The 23,852-nt window shown below is 38.3% G+C and overlaps 1 protein-coding gene across 2 annotated transcripts in view; it reads left to right on the top strand.

Moving 5' to 3' along the window:
- The window catches only part of HELZ (helicase with zinc finger), an 85,197-nt gene that overhangs the window by 33,834 nt on the left and 27,511 nt on the right, over positions 1 to 23,852 (top strand). Inside the window, exons 12-18 of one of the 2 annotated variants that reach the window (XM_027749695.2) lie at positions 4,542 to 4,875; positions 8,724 to 8,854; positions 11,225 to 11,404; positions 11,893 to 11,997; positions 18,079 to 18,257; positions 19,923 to 20,041; positions 21,474 to 21,619. In XM_027749695.2, coding sequence (XP_027605496.1) covers positions 4,542 to 4,875; positions 8,724 to 8,854; positions 11,225 to 11,404; positions 11,893 to 11,997; positions 18,079 to 18,257; positions 19,923 to 20,041; positions 21,474 to 21,619 — 1,194 coding nt within the window. The remainder of the gene's footprint in view (positions 1 to 4,541; positions 4,876 to 8,723; positions 8,855 to 11,224; positions 11,405 to 11,892; positions 11,998 to 18,078; positions 18,258 to 19,922; positions 20,042 to 21,473; positions 21,620 to 23,852) is intronic. The other variant, XM_027749698.2, reaches the window with a different exon arrangement.

The raw sequence follows: 23,852 nt of genomic DNA, 5'->3' as shown, positions 1-23,852 counted from the left end.
ACTTGCTGCTAATTCATTAAAAACAAACACTAAATATAAGTCTGTGCTTACAGTTGAAGCACTAAGCAGCTGTTTTACGTGGTTTTGTTGATGTCTGGATAATAATTATTTTTGGTTTTTTGTCTATACAAAAATACAGTAATAATAGTGATATTTTTGTTCCTGTGTGAAAGTAGGTTATAGCAAAGGAATAAAATATATGAATAATAGTTATATTTTTGTTCCTGTGTGAAAGTAGGTTATGGCAAAGGAATATATAAAATCTTTTTATAAAGGGTTGAATTGTGGGTGGATCAAACTCTGATCTGCAATGATGTGGCAGCTGATTTCATTATATTTATTCTCTAAATAGGCTGAAACCCAGCTTCTGAATAAAAGTTCCTAACAAAAGACATATAGTACACATTGTTTGGTTTGTTCTGTCTTGAGGTGTTGTTATGTACAAATTACTCAACTGGAGTAGCTGCAAGAAAAAGATGTGAAATTCCCATCTATTCCCCCCCAATGGGGCCTTTTGTTTAAATGTAGTTTAATAGGTTAAAAATTTTGCCTGCATTCATGTGGTAGTTGCACTACTCAGAATGGAAAGTTAAAAAGATGTAACTCCCCTTTAGCCTAATTTTATAGCAAATTTAGTTCTGTCAACTACAGAAAGTTCCAAATCAGGAATGTCTTTTTTAAGACGAAGAACCACTCCTGGAGCTACAGAGCTGAATCACCCCTGTAGAACTTAGAAAGAAAATACTATGAGTAGTTGTATTTCTATTGCTTTTAAAGCAGAAAATTGATGCAATTTCTTTTTTTAATCTCAGCTGAAGGGCAGTATTTGAACTGTTTTTCTTCATATCTTTTATCACTGCTGCCCTCTGCTCTTGAGCTGGAGTCTAACACGTGGAGGAGTCAGGCTCGAACACTCTTCAGCATGCAGAAATACTCTCCATCTTACATATTTATAAACAGGTTGACTTTCCTAAGGCTTTTTGGAAAAAAAAAAAGTGGATTTAAAGTAAATATTATGAAACATGATCAAAACATAAACAGTATTTTGGCTGAGTGAATTTTCACATGGAGAGTTCCACTCTCCTGCCTCGTAGGAAACCAAAGAGCATCAAGCCTGGAGACATGAAAGAAAAATAAGTGTATCCTGTATGTAATGCTTCCTCTTTGGACTGTTTGGTGCAGCAGTAAGTTATTGCTTGATAAGTTATAAGTAAGTGTTAATAATGTTCTTGAAATCTTCTGTTTTGATAGTGTTGATGTCAGAAACATTCTTTTGATCTTGTAGCTGACCCACTTTATTGCAGCAAGGCTCAAACCAGCACACATTTCCACTCCTCTGTGGCTGAGATCACACACTGGGTATTCTCCAGTGAAGTGTCAGGGTTGCAAGCCTAGAAATGGGCTGAGAAATACAAGTGCAAGTGGGTTTTAGTACCTCTGGAGTGGTGCTGTGAGTGACAGCGTTGATGAGCTGTTGCACTCTAATGGTTTGTGAACTGGCAGAGTTGTCAACATGGTCTCTTAAGACAACACTGGAGTAACACGAGTGTCTGCAGTTCATGGAGTGTATCCTTGGGTTTTGAGACTGTTGATGGTTTCTCACTTTCTAGGAAAGCACTTTTTCAGCTTTATGTGGAATCACCTCAGTGGAACTACTGGAGAGTGTTGCATGAAGGTGTCAGTGGCTCTAAAATATCTTGAGCTCAGTTACGAGGGAGTTCACTCTGTGTAGACTCAGAGAGCTTCACTTTTAAATCATGTTTATTGTAATATTTCAAGAGGCTTTTATAAAAGTTACTCCACATGAGCACATCACAAAATAGGACAGTGAGGGAGTCGCTGCTATTTAATTTCAAGTGCGAACACACTGGATGAGGAAAAGCACAGCAATGTTCTGATCTTGAGAGTAGTTTGATTTTGGAAAGTGTTGCCCTACGTACACCTGTTGATGGTTTTAAAACTCTTCCTTTCTCTCTTGCTCATTGAAAAAGAAAAGCCATATGTAATGGTTGGAGTGACTAGAACTTACTGTGCATTTCCTTAAATGAACATTAAAGAGTGTGTGAGGTGACACAGACTCCTCCTGTGCTACCAGAACTGCAGAGCAGCTTTATCCTCAAGGCAGTGAAACATAAAATACCGGCTCTGATGGAAAATAAATTTGCTTTTGTCATTACTGTGTCTTCCATTGATCACTCCATAGGCAGGTTTCCCTCTGCACACCCTGTCTGAACTCCCAGCAAATGTGCTGAATGTGCTTTTAACAAAGTGCTACCTGGGGCTTCGCTCAGAACGGGTTTATTTGCCTTTGGGAAATTTATTGTTTGCATTGGTACTGGATGATTAATGATTTATGAAGTCTTTCTTTAATTTCTGTGGGTTTAAATATGAACAACAGGCGTTCTTGTAGCTGGTTTCATTAGCACTGCAGGTAGGCTGGGATTTGCAGTGCTTAGGAGGAAATGGAAGTTTCTGTTTGTTCAATTTGTATCAGCCTGACTGAAAACCTTATTTTGCCTAAACCTGCAAAGCAAGGGTGAGAAATGGATGAAAGAAACAACTTCTGATTTTTTTTAAAATCAAATCCTTAGAGAATTTTGCAGTTTAGCAGTTTGCCAGAAGGTGTCAGCTTACTCAATGGAAATTACTTGATTATCTCTAAACTTTAGATTCCCTTTAGCGCAGCAGGCTCTGTTCAGTCATTTATGAAAACACTAACCTGTGCCTCGACTCAGAAATGCAGTAATGCTGTTTTCCAGCACGTTGTTATCAATCTGAATTTGAGCTCATGCATATTCAGCAGCACAGGGATGAACTTGGGGGAAGTTTTAACAAAATAAATTCACAATAGCAAATGATTGTATCTCGGTAAGAATTCTCAGCTCTTGTTGCTCAGTTAAATGTTTTATATGGTATTTTAACAGTCATCTGAATGCAATATGAGCTGTTGCAGAGGTTGCTAACTTGCTGATAGCTCCTTTGGAATAGTGCAGCACTTGTATAGAAGAAAACTTGTTTTTTGTTTGGGGTTTTTGTATTGGTACATGTGGAAATTGGAAAGATTACACTTAATTCTTGTGTGCTCCCTGAAGTACATGCCTTTGAGTGATTGCTTTCACTGTCACTTGTGCAGTAACATTTGTGCTCACTGATGAACCAAACAAATCCCTGTTAGGTAAGAAAACATCTCTTGTTTTTGGGGAGTGGAGGACTGGGAAACGTGGATCTGACTTAATGCCCATGTTATGTAAAGGAGCAGCTGTTACCACATGGGGGCAAACTTGCAGCTTTTGTGCAGGATTCACCATGTGCCAGATATGGAAAAAAATATATTTGATTGGTTTGGTAGATGTTTAATTACCTAGCAAGCTAAAATGTTGGATTTTATGGTTACAGGCTTATGTTTATTGATACTACAGGGCTTAGGTGATGAATTACCAGCTTATTAGGTTAAAATAGAAATTATAAGAAGAACAGATGAAATAAAACAAGTATGAGTGTGAAAAGTGCCATAAAGAATGAGGTATTTTTCCAAGAGGCTTATTTAATTTGTGAAAACCTCTGGGTTTTACTTTTTATCTGTAATTTGTTGTAAATTTAGGAAAAAGCTGCTGGTGAGAAAACAACAGAATATTGTTACTGTGTCAGACTTTTCCCCCCCTTTTGTTCTTTTTAAAACCAGGTTGAAACAATCTGTTTTAAAAAATCCAACACCCTAGGAAGAGGTTTCTGTGTGTTGGTGAGAGGTCAAGAAAGTGTTCTAATAAGTCAGTTTAATGTGTTGTGCATGTTATTTCTAGAAAATGGCAACTGCAAAGGATGAATTTCTTACATCTCTGATTACAGGGGAACCTGCTGCCAATAGGAATTCTGTGGATAGATGGTTTATAGGGCTGAGCCTCTGATGCCATTCCCTCATCTCAAATGAGGGAATCATTTTAATGCCTACTATCTGATTTTTTTCAAAGCATTTTAATCAATCCCTCTGAATTATAGGTATAATACCATTTACCTTTTAAGATGGAGATTGCCCTCTTTGGTATGCAACCTGGAAGAGAGACATGGGATAAATAGGAATTTACTCTACTTTTTGCCTGCCTATCTCTCCTTGCATAGCTAAGAAATTATTTTTATATATATATGTTTATATATGTATACGTACATATAAAAAATATATTATAGCCTACAAACTATTTAAATAGAAATTTTTACTGCTTTGACACGTGCATAGCAACTCTCATTCACTCTAAACTTATTTTGGTGTCAGAAAATCTAGTATATGTTTCTTTCTTGTGTGGGTTCTTTTTTTACACTTCATAGATGTTGATTCTTTTAAATATGTGCTTTACAGGCTGTAATCAGAAGGAAAATGTGTGAATATTTGACAGCTGCATATGAAGGGCCAGTTTAACCATACTTGTTTAAATTAAAAATTAAACATATATATATAGATATATATGAAGTGAATCTTGAGTGCGAACACCTGAAATTTCCCAATCTGAGAGGGTTTTTGTGCACTGACTCGATGCTTTCTTGCTTAGGTTCAACATAAAAGTGCAATTGCAGATTGTAGCAAGCTTCATGCTCACTGGTGTTTCTGGAGGTGCAAAATATGCCCAAAATGGACAACTTTTTGGGCGCTTTAAGCTCACGGAAACGCTCTCGGAAGACACTTTGGCTGGACGGCTGGTGATGACCAAAGTCAATGCTGTTTATTTATTGCCTGTCACTAAAGAGAAGTCAGCCCAGACCCAAGGAACCAAAGAGAAGGTTTATGAAGCAGCTATCGAGGAGAAGACAAAGGATTATATCTTCTTGAGGGTATCCAGGGAATGCTGCGAGGAGCTGAACCTTCGGGCGGATTGTGAGATGCAGGTGGGTCCGAGGGAGTGTGAGATGCAGGGGGTTTTGCTCTGAGAACTCTTTGCCTCCTGTTTGGTTTGGTTGGTCTTGTAGCCAAACAGAAAGAACCTCAGATTCAGGTCACTGGAGTTGCCTGGAATGAACACATTTCCACCGAAGGATTCTCTCTCTCCTCCCTTTTATTTTGTTTTGGGGAAACATATGCGAGAATCCTAATGTCTCAATTTAACATGGATAATTGGCCTGGGAAGACTTATGTTGTTCTGGGCTCTTGGTTTTGTGTTTGTTTTCTTAAAACAATAATTAAAATTCCTAATTGATTCTATTGGAAACTCCACTGGAATGCAAAATCAGCTGGGGCTTCAGGAACTGACTGATTTTTCCTTGAGTGTCTTATAAATCTTAACCTGAGGCAGCAAATCTATTCTGCATTAAAAATTGGGTCCTAAAGTTGTTTGTAAAATCATTTAGTACTTCCTACATGTATCAGTGAACTGATGGTCAGATTCTTAAAGTGTTACCTATATTTGAATGAATTTCAATTGTGAGGAGATTTTTTTTCTGATTTCAGTATTAACTGAAAATTTGGAAAGGGATCCTCAGGTTAGAACTGAGGAGACTGTAATTTGGATGTCTGGAGTTTTTGTTAAAGATGCTGGAGATTTTGCTGTTCTCTTCAGTACAGTTGGTATTCCCTGTGATTCTTAAACATTGATAAAACTGCTTTGATTTCTGTGGGGTTTGGATAAGTTAGGTGGTTTCCTTTGTTTCTGCTTCTAATAATTCATCTTGGAAACTTCCTGATCCCTTGTTTACCTGCTGTTCTGGTTGAACTATAATAAATACACATTCTGCTGCTATCAAATGTACCATTGATGAAGGTGGGATGGAGTGAACTGGTGCTTTAAACCCCTGTGGCTGCCGCCACTGTTTTATTTTTGGAGTGGTTCCTCTGTTCTGTGTCCTCTCCTGTGAACCTGGCACTGGATTAACTTCCTTTCCCACTGTTTTCTTGTTGTGGAATGTATATTAAAGCAGGTTACAGGCATCTCCTTCACAGATGGCCTCATTCAGTGCTCTGCAACAGCAAATAGGACTATTTGATTCCATGCAAGCAGCATTAAAACCAAAACAAATCACAAGCTGTTAAAGAAGGAGGTGGATGCAGGTGGATAATACGAGGTATTTAATGCCAGGCATCTTGCTTGGACTCCCAGAAGGGACTGTTAAAGTGTCACCCAGAGGAGCAGCACAATTTTTCTGCATTTAAATTACCATCATTCCACTGTGTGGTCTGTTGTCAGCCTTGGGTCTGTCTGAGCACAGATATTTTCCCTGTGTAGACCAACCATGAGCTTGGGACCATTTGCCATTTGAGTGGCAGCTTTTTCCAAACACCTGCAGGATGTGGTTAGGGGGACAAAACCAGCACTGGCAGGGATGGGAAGGACAGAGCTCTGGAAGGAGCTTGAGGTGCCCCTCAGGCTGGATGAGCTGTGCTGTCATTCCTGACAAATCCTGAACCACCTGCTGGGAAGAGCAGTGGGGAAAAAGAATTCTCCAACATTCATGTGTCCTGTTTAAAAAAAGTTTTCCAGGCAGTCACATCCACATCAGTGAGCTCCATGCTTAATATTGTTAGATTTGTTACTGCCCTTGTCTTCAGACTTCTGGTTGTACATCCTGCTGTAAAATGTGATCGTCAAGATGAATATTTAATGTTTTTATATCTGCCAGAGACTGAAAGTTAATGGCTACGATCTGCAGGGATACAAGCAAACCTTGTTTATTTACAGCAGAGCTGGTGTTGATTTTACATGCCACATAATGATATGAACAGTGTAATATTGAAATAGGGCAGAAAAAAGGCAAATGCTAATTCCCAAATCCTTTTGAAGGCGATGATCTGCAAGAAGTCAACATTACTGGGGCATGAGAGTGTTTTTAAAGGTGTGATCCCTGTGGTAGGAAGGGACTTTGTGGGCAGATAAAAGAGTGTTAGATACAACAAGTAGTTAAATCTAGAAGGATAAATTATTCCTTCATAGCAGGAATTCTTCTCCATAAGGGAAGCTTCATGAGAAAAGTTTATGTGGCTTTGAGTGAGGCCTGTTGTGTTTGGAGAAGTGATCATCTGCTTTTCTAACTCTCTTCCCCCCCCCCAAGTTCAATGTCTTATTTTGATAACCGTGGTGATCTTTAATATAACAAATTGGATTTTGTTTGTAGTATGTAAGGAAAACTCAGTTTAGCTGACAATTTAAAGTCTTTGTATAAGTTGTCGAAAAAAGATAATTGCAAAAATATATTCTATTATTGCTTCTGATTGGTAGTAATAATTATCATGAGATTAATAATGGAGTGATAGAGGAGAAAATTAATAGATGTGAGGCCAGATTGTTGCTTTGGAATGGGAGTGACTGTCACCTCCATGGCTTTTCTCTGGGATGACATGAAGTGTTCAACCTTCCTTGTTGTGGGGGTGCTGATGGACCAGCTCCAGCTCATCTTTGCTCTGCTCCTGTTCTTCTCATCTCTTAATTGGTAGGACAGAACCAGCTCCTGTAAGGTGGTGGTGAAAGCTCTTAATAAAGATGGCCATAGAAATTGTAAATACAACAGATATTTCCAGGGAGATGAGGGGTACTTTTCCAGACAGGTTGCAGTAATTTGGCTGCTGTTTGTAATATGCTCACAGTCATTGTAAATCTCAGAAAGAGACTTATTTACTCCTATTTAATCACAAATGCTCATTAGAGTTGTAGCACAGTAATTACATAAATATGTAGTGACAGCAGTGCTTTGGAAAAAAACCCTAAAAATGTGTGTCAGTCACTTGAAGTTCTTCAGCAGCTCTTGGGGGTTTTTTTGCTGTTTATATTAGTGCAAATCTGTGTCAAATTTTGTCTAAAGGCTTCTGTGTTTGTTGTGAACATGGAGTTCTCTGGGGTAACACTGATCAGATTCTTTTGTTTTTGCAGAGATTAATAATTGCAAATTTAAATATGTGTAAATGATAATCTGAGTGAACTGTTTTTGTTTCCCCAGGAGCTGCTTTTATCCTGAGCTCAAATTTAGAATGTATTTTTCTCTTTGCTCTTTTAGTATATTTATGTATCAACTAATTTCACTCTCCATTGTTCAGTTCTGAATTGAATCAGGAATGTTAACGTGCTCTGCGTGTTGTTTCTGGCTCTGTACCAGAATTTTTGTTGGCAATATCTTTTATTTACTAGCATTAAAACACATGTAATTGAGAGAACAAAGCCAAGAGTGTATTAATAAGCAGCTGATTGTTAGAAATTAACTTTTGAGAGTTCTAATAGTTGAACCTAAATGACAAGTTAATATTACTCCAGAATGTTTGACTAGAAATAATGTTTGGGGTTTATCTTTGCTGGTCACACATCTGATTTAGGTCATCTCCTGGTCTGTAAAAATTTCTGGCCTGTCATTTTTGTTGAGGTTGTTCTTACAAAAAGGAGTGAAAGCTTATATTTGTAAGAACAATGTTTTAGGGCAATAGTATTTTCCAGGAGTGTTTTTTGTATTAAATAAAAAATTTCCAAGAATGTTTTCCCTTTAATTATTTTTCTGAAAGTACAGTGGAATCTTATCTTAGAACTCAAACAACGAAATCACATTAGAAAAAAATGCTGTATTTATCTTTGATTCAAAACAACAAAAATTAGCAGGTTAATTTTATCACAGATCTTTGGACTGAATGCTGTTTGCTGTTTTCTTCTGAGAGCCTCTGCTGGAAGATAAAAATGTGTCACGTACAGCAAAGTCTAATGAGCATTTTCCAAATGAATCCTTTTTATTCACCTCTTCATTTATTCCTTGGTTTTGTGCTGCAGGTTGAACTCCAGTTCCAGCTGAACCGCTTACCCCTCTGTGAAATGCATTATGCCTTGGACAGGATTAAGGACAACAGTATTTTGTTTCCAGATGTCAGCATGACTCCCACCATCCCCTGGAGTCCCAACAGGTACACGAACACCAGCACTGTAATATCAGAGACTGGGTGGTAATGCAGCCCTGAATTTCTCATAACAGATGGCTGGAATGTGCCCTAGAACGAGAAACAAGTCTTGCTCTTCATCAGTGGTGAGGGGGTTCAGAGAAGGGAGTGAAACTGTGCTAAATAAAACAAGAAAAGTGATCCTCTTGAGGGCCAGAACCTGTTGATTGGTTGTCCCTGAGCTGGGAGTTTAGAGGCATCACAGTTCCACTGTGGCTGTGGAGAACAAATCTGCTGCAGTTAATTACTGTGCTGCCTCTCTTCTCTGAAAATATGATACTTTATAGGAATGTAAATACCATTTCCAAGGAGTTTGCTGTGCAGGATCCCAAGTGTGCAGAGCCCTGTTTGCAAGGATCCATTAGTGCTTCTTGAGCTTGATGCAACAAGCCCAAATTTGGACATATCCCCGAGGGTGTGGATGTGGAAGGTGTGGGAATGACTCTTGGAAGGATCCCTGTTGCAAGCAGCTCTGAGATTCTTTGTACACATATCTCACAGTTTCCTTTTTGAAATTATAAACCCCTGTGTCACAGAAATACCTCTCAAGAAACTTAAGTCTGATGCAGTGATGCAGTGAAAATAGTTCGTCTCGAAGAGGAAGCTTTGGGAAGAGAAATGTGAGGATCAGGGAATATGGTCAGTATTCCTGCTGCATAGGGAAGGGTAACAGAGGCCTGAGGTTTCTGCACTTGGAGAGCAGGGAAATGAGAGGAATGTGGAACTGATCCCGTGCCCAGCCTGCGAGGAGTCGTGTGGGGTCTCGAAGGTGAGACTGAGGAGTGGGATTGTGGCGCAGGACAAATCAGGAGATGGCTCAGGGATTAAAAGGAAAGTGATCTGGTAGAAACCGGAGACCCTGAGATAATGTAAGACAAAAAACTACTGGAAAAATTCTAGTTTGCCTTTGGAACTGTAGGAAGAGCAGATCGATAGGAGGGCGGGAGGAGGATGATTGCTGGGGGATTGCAGGATGACAGCCCCGGGAGAGGGAAGGGAATAGGTTTTGTATAGAGTTACACTACAGAGCTACTGGAGGTCAGTGACAACCTGCTCACTGACTTAATTAAGTCTTGAGTGAATCCTGCAAGGAAATAGTGTGTAAGAATAGCTTGGAAGCAAGCAGTGATTTCAATAAAAAGGTAAGTCAAGTAGATGGAACTTTATCTTGTGCACAGGTTGGTTGTAGTTGAGATAATTTATTTGTATAATGTTTTATATTTTTTCTGTACATAAATGATGCAAGGGTTGGAGTTTAGTTTAAGTCAGTGTAGTAAGTATGTTTTTTTTCTGTCTGCTGTCTTGGTTTGCCCTGCCTTAAGAATCAGCCTAACTCCAAACTGTTTCTTCCCTCTGTTTTTCTTCTATTTTTGTTTTATGTCCCTGTTACTTTCTGATATTTCTTAGAATCTCCTGCCAGCTTGTTGTTCATAACCATCTTGAAAGTTCAGTGAATTCCCTCTTGATTTTACTCCCTGTTGCTGACTCTTGCTGAACAGAAACTTTCCCAGTCTGTAAGAAGTGTGGTGCTTGTACCAAAGCAGATCACATTACTAAAGTATGGCCATATGTGCAGCAGTGACAGGTGTTTTTTACTATGCATGTCTACTTTTAAATCTGTCAGTTGGGAATATTAAAAACTCTGTCTAGAAATCTTTAACCTCTTATGCTCATTGGAATTTTCTGAAAGCATCTTCCTCTTAGTGCTGGTATCACTGGCTGGTTACAGCACAGATCCTTTTTTTAGCCTGCTTTGCCATTAGAGGTATGTGTCTTGATGATCTTAAAAAAAAAAAAAAAAAGAAAAAGTAAAGAGAAGTTTGTAGTTAATTTGTAGCAATTAGTTTTTTAATTACTTTTTAATTTGATTGTAGATAACTCTCTCAAGCCCTGGAGCTGTGTAACTGTTGACTTTGAAAGTTGACAATGTAAATACTGCAGGGAAGAAACATAACTAATATAACTGTTATTTTGCATGATAATGGTAGAAAATCATGATATGTTTACTTGGTTTTGTTATCAGGGGATGGTGCAGCGTGTACTTTTTCTAACATATGTAATATGCAGGTGTTTTGTAAATTGAGAATAGTTGGGTTCCTTGTGAGAAAAACACAACTGATTTATTGCCAATATCAAATTTTTATGCTTAAAGCATGTGATTTGTTGATTTGTTTCATGTTCCTCGGTGCCCCAGTCAATACAGCAGCTCTGTAAAGGCTCTCTGATTTCTCCAAAGCTTTGGAAATCTTTGGAAATCTTCCCTCCTGTCATTCCTACCTGACAGTGGGTTGGCAGAGCTTGTGTTTTGTAACCTCTGGTGCCTCTTTCTTTGCCCAGACAATGGGATGAGCAGTTGGACCCTCGACTCAACGCGAAGCAGAAAGAGGCTGTTCTGGCGATCACGACCCCCCTGTCCATACAACTGCCTCCTGTTCTTATCATCGGTCCCTATGGGACAGGAAAAACCTTCACTCTGGCTCAGGCAGTCAAGCACATACTCCAACAGCAGGATACCAGGTGAGAGGGGCCACTGAATAACTGGATTGGCAGAAAAAAAGAGGCGGTTTTTTTTAACTTAAATTCAAGGAAAATGTAGAAATAGAGGAAGCAAACCCGAGTCTTCCGTCGTGTTCTGAACGAAAAAGTAATTCTGTAATCTTAGCCTGTGTTTTAGAACAAAGCTAATTAAAATGAACCATATGTGGAATGGCTGTGATTTGCTCGACGTGGCAAGTTTTGCAGTGTGCTAGATAATAAAAGCTGTTCCTTAATATCAAGTCGGGATTAATAATTACGAAATAATTATTGAAAATCTGTTTGAGCTTTAAATCTTCTCATAAGTGAAGGGTTTGAGTTGGGGGCTGAATCATACAGTAGGTTAGTGCCTAGTTTCATGAAGAGAAATGTGCAGGAAGATGGCCACTGTTTCCTTTTTTTTGTATTCTACTGCTTTGAATTGTTTTCTGTTTCTTCATTGCTTTTTTATTTGCATCCATTTATTCCAGCAGGATTCTCATTTGCACCCATTCTAATAGTGCTGCTGATCTCTACATAAAGGATTATTTACATCCATATGTAGAAGCAGGCAATCCCCAGGCAAGACCTCTCAGGTATTTTTTTAAGGCTTATTATGTCTCTATAAATTACTGTTCTTAAGAAAAGGTGTCTATAAAAAAAGGTTAAAGAACTTTTGAAACATAAAAGCATATTGGCCTTACCAGCCTAAAAGGAACATGAAACATTGTCAATGTAATTTTGAGTCATTTGTTAAATAAAAATAAAGACATCCTTTTTTAAGCTTTTATTATTCTGTTGATAAATGTGTCTTTCCTAATGAGCAAGCTTTTGGTATGCTCCTCTAAAAGCTACTACGATAAAATAAAATGAACTTTATTGGTATTTTAATTCCAGAAAATTTTGGCTCATGCTTAAAATGCTGATTTGGAAACTGGGGTTACCCACCTTCCTTCTTGGAGAAAACCTTTGGTGTCATAGGAGCTGCATATTTAGAGAATCTTGTGAAAGTAGTTTGAGCTCTTCTGATAAGTCAGTTTGAAGTCATTGTATTGAATACATTTGTGTTGAAATGTACTTTACAATTGGTGTTTTGGGGAAATTAGCTGAGGAAAAAATTGGAGAAGTGGAAGCTTAAGAGCAATGAGGGTAAACTTGCATGGAAATAGTTAAGGAGGGTTTATTTATGGGCATAAATCTGCTCCTGGGAATATTTTGCACAGTAATCACAATGTATACTTTATACTGCCAGCTTGGTGTATATATACATTTTAAATTATGGGCATCATTTTCTGGATGCCAGTGTGTGAGTTTATGATATTACCAAGAAAATGACTCCGTGTTTACTTGCTGGCTATTAAAAGCCATCCTGGACTTATATTTTATGCAGTGTCAGTAAAGGCAGTGCAGTTATGTGGAAGGGTTAGATTTACAACAGGTGTAAATTCTCTTAGGTTTGTTGGCTTTGGTTGCCATGTGACATTTTACAGACATGAGGGTCTGGCCAAGGAGAAGGAGGCAGTGTCTGTCTGCAAAGATACCTTTGATCTGGTTGTATTTTAACACAGATTGTCTTAAGGTGATTTGTAAAGCACTTTGTGATGAAAAGCATGATGGGTGTCTTAATTTTCTGGTGGGGGGAAAAAAAAGTGTGTAATGCACACTTTTGGGAATATTGGGGTGTGATTTAACAGAGCAAGGAGTTAAAGTTAAATACAGTTTTATTGTGATTACCAGGTTTTTGCTACCTTCTTTTATGCTCTTTTTTTTCAACTACATAGTGCAGTCTCAAAAATATGATGAGAAAATACATAAAAAAAAGTGGTATTTATTTCTGGTTAATATATATGTACTTATTTGCCGAGAAAATTACAGCACTAATTAAAAAGTCACTGAAATGTTTGAATTGAAGTCTAATTGTCTTAGTACTGGCTACAAAGCCTTCAAAAAGTGCTGCTGGACCTTATCTGATATTGTTCAAATAGTCAAGATACCTCTATAAAAAGTTAAAGTTTTAGAAAATGGGCACCTCTGGAGGTTTATATATATATATATGTATATATATGTAAGTGGACCCACAAATATGGATGTTTTCAAATAAAAAATGTAACATATAATTGTTGTTTGAGCACTAAGTACATCTCAACCTGCTGGGGCAAGAGTTGAAGGTCAGTTTATCTGAATTGAAGGCCAGAGCTGTGTGAGACTCCCAGCTCAAAATTAATTATGGGTGTACTTCCCTTATTGACTGTTGTCAAGATATATTTTCAAATTAAAATCATGACTGTTGGATTAAAATCCTTACAGGGTGATCTGAGCCTCTTGCAATATTTTCAAGGAAGCATCAAGTGGAGGGGAAGCAGTTAATTATCCAAGATGGATGTGCTGCTTGCAGAGTTTGTTGTGTTTCTAAATAACTGAACAAATTTGCTTTAGATTTTACTCCTTATTTACTCTACGAGGGATGAGTTGGCTGTTCAGTATCCTTGCTGAAAATGTTTCCATAACTTAGTGGGGAGCAACATAATATTTTTTTTGTTGTTCTTAAAGAAGAAAAGCTGAATTATTTAGCATTGAGTGCAGAGAACCATGTAGCTATTTTTGTGGGTAAGATGTACACTAAATAAATTATCCTGTCAATAATGCGACATAAAAGCTGGAAATGTGGAGTTTTATGGGGTTTTTTGTTTAAATATCGTATTATAAATTTGTATCTTTTCCTAGCAAAATTGCTTTCCCTGCCCTTTGGAAAATGCAAAGTCAGAATGAACACTGAGAATTTATGTTAAATCTCAGTTCTGCACCTAAATGAAATACCAGTGAAGCCTGAAGGCCAAATTCTCGTAGTCCTGATGCCCATAAACAAATTTTTACCCAGAGAAAAAACACGCCCCTGGGTTTGATTAGTAGATGAGTCAACTGTATTAGGGGCACACTCCAGAACATGACTTTTACTGGAGAAACTTGACACTGAAACCATTTCACAGACTTATTTAAATGGCACAGAAATGTTTCTGAAGGAAGGAAACCCAAACCTGAGCTACAGTTGGGAGCAAGGAGCCTTCAGTGAAGTGCATCTGTTCATGGTAACACTTGATTTTTAGTGCAGGAGCAGCCAGGCACCTTTAGATGGTGAGTCAGAGCTGTGAGAGGGAGTAATTGGCTCCTAATTGATCCACTCCTCCTCTGGGTGGATGTGCTCGTCTCCATCAGCTGCTGGAGCCTTCTGGAGGTGGCTGCTCAGGTAGCACTGTAGCTGAATAATTCAGATTATCACCCTCTCCTAAAAAATCCAGGCAAGACCTAAGAAACAGCAGCAATTCCTCTGTGTGTCTCTGTTCATGCAGTAGTTATTACTATTATTTTCCTCACGTATTTCAAATGTAGTCGTTTCCATACACTGTTTTTTTATGGAAGAGGAAAGAGGTTGATACTGCCTTTATCTATATATTTAATGTTTTTATTTCTTCCTAAGCATGTTGTTGTTGACTGTCAGTTCAGCAATGTCAGAAAATAAGTTGATTCTGATAAAAATATCTCGGCATTTTTAAATCCTGTGATCATAACATAGATGTGTAAGTACTGCAGGTATCCTGGAACCAGGTACCTTCAGTATGTGGCTGCTTCAGGAGATACTCAGGCTATAAAAATTAATCAATAGGAGCAAACCAGAGTCTGAATTAAAAAAGAAAACAAACAACAAGCCAAACCAAAACCCCAGCAGGTTTTAAAAGAACGTTGCCCTTTTTTTTCCAAATTGCCTGTGTTAAAGTTCTTGTACTGAAAATGGAATTAATTTATCTTATCAAATGTTAGTCTGGAAAATAAATTACTCCTCTGCCAGTTACTTTTTTTTTTTCTTGAAACTCTAGCTTCTATCTTACTGCATCCTCAAAGTAAGATGGATTAAAAAAGTTAACTTTCAAGTTGTGAGACAGGTTCTTCACATGTTTTCTGCATCCCAAGGAACATTCTTGTCTGTGAGAATGAGCCTCTCTTTGGAGATGGATCAAAAGAAATGGAAGAGGGAAATCAGGTGCTTTTAAAGTTTCCTTTAGGCTTCTTGGGACTACTTAGATTTATTTTTTTCTAATGATGTCTTAACAGAGGCATGAAATTAGACTGTTAGATTCCTTTCCCTCTTAAGTTTCTGTGCTTTTTTTTACTTGAGGGATTTCAGGTGAGAAATAACTGCACAAAATCTGGGATTGGAGTTTGTCCAAGGAGACTTCTTTGGAGTACAGCCTGAAGGGTTTTTATCAAGAGCTGGGAGGAATTAGTGTTTTCCAGCTCAGACCAGGGAAAAATGAAGAACTGAAGTTTAGTCCCCATTCTCTCTGTTCTAACAAGTCACAAGGAGTTGCTTTTGTAGGACATTTGTGCAAATGAAACTCTTTTTAGCCTCCCTAAGGGGTTCTGACTCCAGGCTCCCCCTTTATTAAATTTTACAAGTATATTTTAAGTAATTAGGAGCAATCCCAGCCTGGAATGATTTAATTTGACTAACATTTAATTGAAATATTTGGGCAGATTTCTTTTTGGATGTAATGGCTGGGAAGGTGGTGGGATATAGGCAGGTCAGCTGTCAGCTTGTTGCATTTTTGGCTCATTGGCTAAAGATCCACAGAAATTAAGTTTCTGTTGTAGATATCCAGATGCCACATCTAGGGAAAAAAAAGGTTTTTCCTTTACTCCTTTATTCCACACAAATTTCCACACAAAATGCAGATTCAGTGCATGTTAACCAAGCACGAAGCACAGTGGATATATTCAGTGCTTTTGCAGAAGATGGAGTCCCTAATCCATAATCTTCTGGGATTTCCATTTTGAGGTGATTCTCTGTGTATTTGCTGGTAAATTCACTGCCTGTGGTTTGGGTAAACCTTAGCCTGCAAGGTTTTAATTTCTCCAGAATTAAAGTCTTGGTCTGAGGCACATGATGTGAGAAAAATCCGCTCTCAGGTGAGCTGTGAGGAATTTTATTTTCTGTAGCTGGAGCTTTTGCCCACTTTTGTACCCAGAGCTGCACTAATAGAAGGTATTGTAGGTACTAATGAGTATTTTGATTAGTACTTGGCTATGCAGGTATTACCATGAGAAGTTGAGTCTTTTGTTTAATCAGAATTTAAGGGCATGTCCTCGGGTGAAATGTTATGATTTGTGTTAAGCTGTTAAACCCCATTTTTGTAATTTTTTTCTTCCAACTTTAAGAAAAAAACCACCTAATAATGAAATTACAGGAGATTTTATTAGCCCAAGTTGCCCCTGAGAAAGAAAGCCCTTGTTCAGTGAGGTTTACTTCTATCACGACATTTTCCAAGTAGTCACATCTGTCAGGTGTTTTTATGCCAGTGGTGAATAATAGCTCTGGGATACCTTTTTGATCTCACATCAAAATAAAAGAAATTAATGGGTAAGCAGCAATGCAGTTTGAAATGCTGTCAGCCAATCTGTGAGTCACCCACAGTTGAATTTTTGTAATAAAAGACAGTGCATGGTATAATAATGTCTAATAACCATAATATTTTGCATTTCAATAGCACCTTTCATCCAAGAATCTCAAAGTGCTTTACAAACATAAACTCACAATAAACTCAGTAATCCTTGCAGTTCTCCTGTGAGGTGGTAGGTGAGAATTAGCCTCAGTTAGGGCTGAGAAAGTGAATCATACAAAAATGTATTGAGGTCACATTAGAAGGTTCTTGTTCTGAGAACAGCTCAGGAGTGTGGTGGGTGCTGCTGGGCACTCAGTCTCAACCTGGAGTTACCTTTGGTCACCCAATGGCATTTTTGAGTTGGTTGTGGTGTCAAATTAAAAAGCCATTCAGAGTCCTGAAGTGCCTTTGCATTTCATTTTGTCCCAAATGGACATTGTATCTTCACAACCCACATTTCTTATAATCCTGATCCTCCTTTCTCTCCCGTTCCGTGGTGATTTTCAAAGATGGGTGGACGTGTGGTACCCAAAGTCCCTCCAGTGCCATCATGTTCTGCAATTCAGTGCAGAATTACACTTTTCCAAACACTTGATTAATGATTTGGGATTTGTAAGATGGGCGCAGGAGAAATGAAGTGAAGAATGGATAAACCAAACAGCTTTAAATCCCATCTTTAGAACTGAAATTAATTTAAATAGCTTCATCTTAATTTGCTTTGGAAATAAACCAAAATAAGCTAAATTCTAAATATTGATATCTGTACAGTAGTTACCTGTAGTTTAAAGGCTCAGACAATATATAGTGTGTGTAAAAGGAAGAGCAGGATTTCAATATATTCATATATTCCCTGCAGTGGATGGGATGTGCAGACTGCAGCTCTGCAAGTTCCATACTGTGGACTTTAAGTTATAGTTCAGCTGAGGAAATATGTCTTTAAAATGAGTTTATTGTTAGTTTAAAATTAAATAGACATTGATGTGAGGGTCACAGAACTTAAATACGTGAAGATCTTACAGATTTCCATATGTGAATTGGTCCTTGGTAGCTGTTTGGGTGTGTAAAATTGCACTGCAGCAAATAAAGGAAAGTGAAGCTGAGATATTTGAGCACGTAATTCTGCAGAGTCGTGATGTTTTTGCTTCATGTTTATGTACCAGAAAACTGAATATCAATATTTGAAATATTAGGCTGTTGCTGTGTTCAAACCATATAGAAAATAAGCCCCTTTTTCTTTTCTAGGGTATATTTCAGAAATCGCTGGGTAAAGACTGTTCACCCAGTTGTGCATCAGTACTGTTTGATTTCAAGCACACATTCCACCTTTCAGATGCCACAGAAAGAAGACATTCTAAAGCAAAGAGTAGTGGTTGTTACGTTAAATACATCACAGTATCTGTGTCAACTGGATCTCGAACCAGGTAAAGTAGTTTCTAAACAAGAGGGGTTCATGCTTGAGAAAAATTCCTCTTACCAGAGTTTGTTCCTTACCCAGCACTTGGAACTGTTACAAAATAAAGTAAACAATGATAATCTTAAAATGCTCTTTTGGATTTTTTTAATGAATAAATGTTTATTACAAAGCTGTAAAATGCTGGCATTCAAATTAACCTTTTGCTTGTTCTTTCTTTTCCTTATTTAAAAAAAAAAAACACTAAATAAAGAAGCAATGCTATGTATGATCTGGTGTTTCTGACATCCAAGAGGGAAAATTCTGTTTGAGATTCTGACTTTGAATATTATGCTCATTAAGGTCATTACTCAGTGGAGCATGTAAGCATAAATACACAGCTTTTTCCCTTGTTCTGTGAATTGTTCAGCTTTGCAAACAACTCCCACAAATACAAGCCCTGTGCTTTGGTAACGTGAAACATTTAGGGTTGTTTTCTAAACTGCAGTACATTAGACTGATAATTTTGGGGGCAGAGGCTGCTTAGGATTTATTGTTTTCTTGCTCTCCCAATGAAATCCATCTGCTTTTTGGAGAACATGGGATTTCTTCACAGTGGTTGTTAGGATTAGATTTTTATGGCGACGTTTAAGCATTTGTTGCAACAGAGAAAACTGATATGGAATTTATGGTAAATATTTTCAGGTCTCTAGACAGAAATAGCTGCTTTGTTTGGCACTGAGCTGTGTACAGTCATGCCACAGTAATGTGTGTGCAGCTGTATAAAATTCATATTTTCCAAAGAAAAGTGCTCCATTTTTATGTATGTAATCTTAATTGGATGGTGCACTAAGTCCTCTAATACTTTGCTTTAAACCTTGATATATCACAGATATCAATGTATAAAACCACTTCTCTCCTATACCTGTCCTGAATTTACATTTCATGCAATGTAAGTCTACAGTGGCCAGTTTTTTTTTCAAGTGCATGTTCTCCAGTGCATAGAATCCCACCCACCCACCAAAACCTTTGGTCCAGTGTTGTCATAAGATTGAATTGAAATTTTCCTTCAACTTCTGTTCCTTTTTTCCCCCCCAACATTCCTTTAAGCCCATAACCAGCAAAGTGCTCAGGTATGTGTGCAATTTTAATGGGAAATTTAGTATATAAAATATAGTTAATAGGACTCAAGTACATGAGGAAGTCCTTGTCATTGTCATTGTCCAAAGCTCTTCAAGTCTCATGGTGGTGAAAAGACTTTCAGATTTGAGAAAACTCCTGAGGGAGGTTTGCCAAGAGACATTTCCTCTTGGTGTAAGGAGGGCTCAGATAAAACATGTGTTTAATTTCATGTCTGTCAGAAGAAAGAGGCAGATCTGGGGGCTCCTGCCAATTCACTGCCAATCAGGTGACCACTGCTGGTCATTGGATGGGTCTGAAAATTGTTTGTGTGGTTTCTTGTAGTTACTAGAAATTAATCTGTGTAAGCCATTTTTTTTCCCCTGAGTTTTGGATACTGTCAGAATACAGAACATTAAGTTCATTTTTTTTTTGTTGTTTTGTTTTGTTTTGTTTTGTTATTTTTTTTGGGTACTATCAGAATACAGAAGGTTAAGTTCAATTTCGTGTTTTGGTTATCAGTGTTTATTTTATCATATTTCAAATTCATTCATTTGCTGATATCTCTGTTTTACAGGGTTTTTTACACACATTCTGTTAGATGAAGCTGCTCAAGCTATGGAGTGTGAAACTATTATGCCTCTGGCATTAGCTAATAAAAACACAAGGATTGTCTTGGCTGGAGACCATATGCAGGTAAGAGCTGTGGAATTTTTGAGTATGAAGTACATATATATATATTGCATTCATATTTATATATTTAAGTTATTTATCTGCTCCAAATCCTATAATAGATGGGGAATCCAAGGAGAATTCAAAGGATGTTATTTGGATAAGATACAGGGGTGGTTATTCCAGTCAGGGGTTTACGACTGCTGTTCCCTGTTGGTTTTTGAAGGAATTCAAGAATATGGAGTATCTTTATTATGATTTAGACAACTTCTTTTAAATTTTTATTAGAAGCATCGTAGTCTGGTGAGGATTTGAACAGGAAGGAAATAGGAAAGTGAAAGTAGCCAGTGCCTTTATGTGGGAGCTGCTTGGTTTACAGAGTTTAAAACACTGATTATGGCTGTCATTTTGCAGCCTGTAGGCATGAGAAAGCATGCTTGGAAAAGTCAGCTTTCCTTGCTTTATTGATTTTTAGGCCAGATTTATTTGGTTTCATAGATTTGGCTTCAATTCTCTTTGACATTTCACAGTAGCAAAGGAGTGGATGTTTGCTTTGGTACAGTAACAACCTCAGAGTGGTGTTGCCACCTGTGATTTAATCCTGCTGGATCATTTCAAGTCATGATATTGGTAATCCCGAGGACTGGGGTAGTGCTTTTTAAATATAGATCTCAAAAGTACTTTCCAAGGTGTTGAAAATCTTACAGCTTCAGGCTCAGTCTCCTAAGCCCAGCTGGGTGGATGAAGTTTTGGCCTGTTTGTCTCTATATCTTCTTACTGAAGATACTCAGCTAAGGTATCCAGTATTTAAATCTCAAAAACTTAATATTTAGCTCAAGTGAAACTCAAGGTCAGAATCTGAATCATGTATTCAGAATGTCAAAACAGATTGGCTTTATTTCTACATTTTGAAATTTTATTTTAAAAACCTCTCGTTCATCATCTTTGGTTCTGTTTCTCCTGCTCTGATAGATGGTGGTTTTATTGTTGAACAAGCCCAGAAGTAGTTTAGTGTAACAGTAACTGGGTCACTTGGGTTTTTGGTTTTTTTTCAAAAACATTCTATTTAACTTTTTAAATTGTGTTAAAATCTCTTTATTTTCTGATCTGTGCTATTTGTGGTAGTAACTTAATTGTAAAGAGGTTATCAGAGCAGTGGTGGAATGTCATTCAAAACACAGTTTGGGGTGTTAAGAGTAGATATAAGGGCTCTTCTCTTTGCTTAGTTATTGAATGTTTTATTGTTCTTTTAAGACCATGCTGGTCTTTTGTCATTTTTGTAGTAGGAATTGGCATTTTTCTGGAATAGCCTTGATCTGTGTCTTCCAACTCTGAATGTGCAGTAAAAATAAAGTTTCATTTTTTTTGTTTGATGCAAAATTCTTATGTTGGGAGCATGAAATTCCGAGTCCACATCCTTAGTTACATTTTCTTTGTGTGTGTGTGTCTATTACAGCTCAGTCCTTTTGTCTACAGTGAATTTGCCAGGGAAAGGAACCTTCATGTCTCCTTGCTGGACCGGCTCTACGAGCACTACCCTGCGGAATTCCCGTGCCGGATCCTGCTGTGTGAGAACTATCGCTCCCATGAAGCAATCATCAAGTAGGTGTGAACTTTTTCACTGTATCACGTGCTTCTCTGACTGGTGTGAGTGAACCAAAGAACAGCCAAGCACAGCTGAAGTGTCTCTCTAACGAAATCTTAATTGTGGGGTGAAATTCGCTCTCCTAGAACAGCTGCCAGTGGTCTGTGCCACTTGGTTGTGGGACAGACCCCTCGTTCAGGTGGGGATGCTTTGGCTGCAGGACTTGCCCACTAAGCCAAAGCAGAGCTAACTTGCCCTTTTTAAACATTATGCAGCATGTTATGTAGGGTCTGTGTTTCTTTGAGCCATTTCAGAATTTTAGATTTACTGGGGTGGATTATCTTGGAATTGTAGGCTGTGGGCAGTGTAAGGAACATATGGATATGCAACTGTGAACAGAAAAAAATAGGTCACATTTTGAGCGTGTCTCTTTACTGTTGACATCTTATATTACTTCTTTCAAGACACATTAATCAGTGGGTTTGCATTTTTATGCTATGATAAACTAATGGCTGCTAGTGTAATGAGCTCATCCATGAACTGTGCTAGAAAGAATAAGTGCAGTCATGGGGAAAAATGCTAAAGTTTAAATCCTGGCTCAAATATGTACTGAGGAATATTGTGTTGGTATCCAGTCATACTAATTAGGTTATCACTGTGTTCAAAGCAAAAGCAGAAATATTTAAGTGCTCTGGGGAATCAAAAGTGAGAATGTAAAATATTTCCTTGCACAGCTTGATCTGTCTTCACTTTATGGACTTTGTAATTATAGACTCAGTAATGCTTAATTTCTTACACACTTCTTGGAACTGTGAGTTTGAAATGAGAGAGCATTTGAAAAGGAAGGGATTGTTTCAGCTTTTGTTTAGAGATCACTTCCATGAAATTTGCCTCAGAAAGATCATGAAAATTCACTTCAGCACTTGGAGTTCAGACAGTGAGTTCCTAGAAGGATCCACTGTGCTGAACAACAAGGTAAGGACTGCAGGAACACCACCAGGGCTGGGCTGGGAAGAGTCCAGTGTGCCCAGTCCCACCAGGAGGGATTGCTGTGGGAAGTGAAAGCAGCTGAACTCTCTCAGGGTGGTCCCTTTAGATGTCTCAGGTCCACTTTTTTGTAAAAAGTGAAATTTCCCCTGACAAATGGGACCATGGCACTTAAGACAGAAGTAAGTGTGGGAAGATGGTTCATGGAGGGCTCATTAATCATCCCAACCTCACTGAAATAGAGACACCATGAGAAATTAAGGGAAGAACAAGCCATTAGTTCAGCCTGACTTTGGAGCTGTAATTGGAAAAAACAGTCGGTGTAGAAATAGTTTTGTTCTTTAATGAGATCTCATTACCAAGAGCTAATCTGCAGAAGAAATTGTTAATTTTGCTGATAGGCAGCAGTGGACTGACTGCAGCTCCATCCAAGGTTGTCCAGGGTAAGCCAGGTCAGGTCAGGGGTGGGCTGCAGTTGTTTGATGGTGCTTTGGTAGCAGACAAGTTTCTTTGGCTTTTCCATGACCAGCTACTTCCATCTTAAGCTACAACAGCTGGAATCCTGGAAGAACTCAGTGGACCCACCAACTGCATGGGGTCCTGCTTTGGTTGTCTTCGTGTCAGGCTGTGTTCAGGTTCCTGCATCCACTGAGTGATGTCCAGAGAACATTGAGGTTGGATGCTGAGCATTGAAAAGTTAGATTAGACCTAAATTCACTGATTACTGGAAGACAGTACATTAGTTCAGCCCAACTGTGCCTGCAGTATAGAGGATTTATAGCAGACTGCAGTCTCTTCTTGCTGCCTTTTCGTCTCGTTGCATTCAGTTTGCCTTCTTCCCTCCTGGTGAAGGCACCATGAAAGTGGTTCTTGCCTCATTTCTTTTTCAATCAGCCAGCTCTGGATGGCTGCTGCCAGCAGAGGAACCGTGTTCTGGTTGTGTTTTTGATGTCTGGCAACATAGATTGGCCTGGAGTAGAAGTCACAGAGGAAAAGGTTACTTGAAAGCTCAACACTTGGCTTGTGTCGTGCTCAGCACACATGAAATCTGTAGTAAATTTATCTTCCAAGTTTAATAACTCTTAACTGATGTGAGCAGGCTCATCATCCAACCAACCTGGGGAATAACCAGTGCCAGACACCAAGTGTTCTCTCTGCCCAGTTTCCAGCCACCAGAACTTCTGAGTGAAACATGAGTGAGAATGTTCATAACTTTGTCGAGCTTTCGATTAGAAGGAAGAACGGCCTTTGTAGAAAAAGTGT

This window comes from Pipra filicauda, unplaced genomic scaffold (assembly GCF_003945595.2).
Source record: "Pipra filicauda isolate LSUMZ 115617 unplaced genomic scaffold, ASM394559v2 scaffold80_size11013439_pilon, whole genome shotgun sequence".
Lineage (NCBI taxonomy): Eukaryota > Metazoa > Chordata > Aves > Passeriformes > Pipridae > Pipra > Pipra filicauda.
Note: the sequence above shows the minus strand (reverse complement) of the source record. Positions and strands in the feature narration are given on the sequence as shown.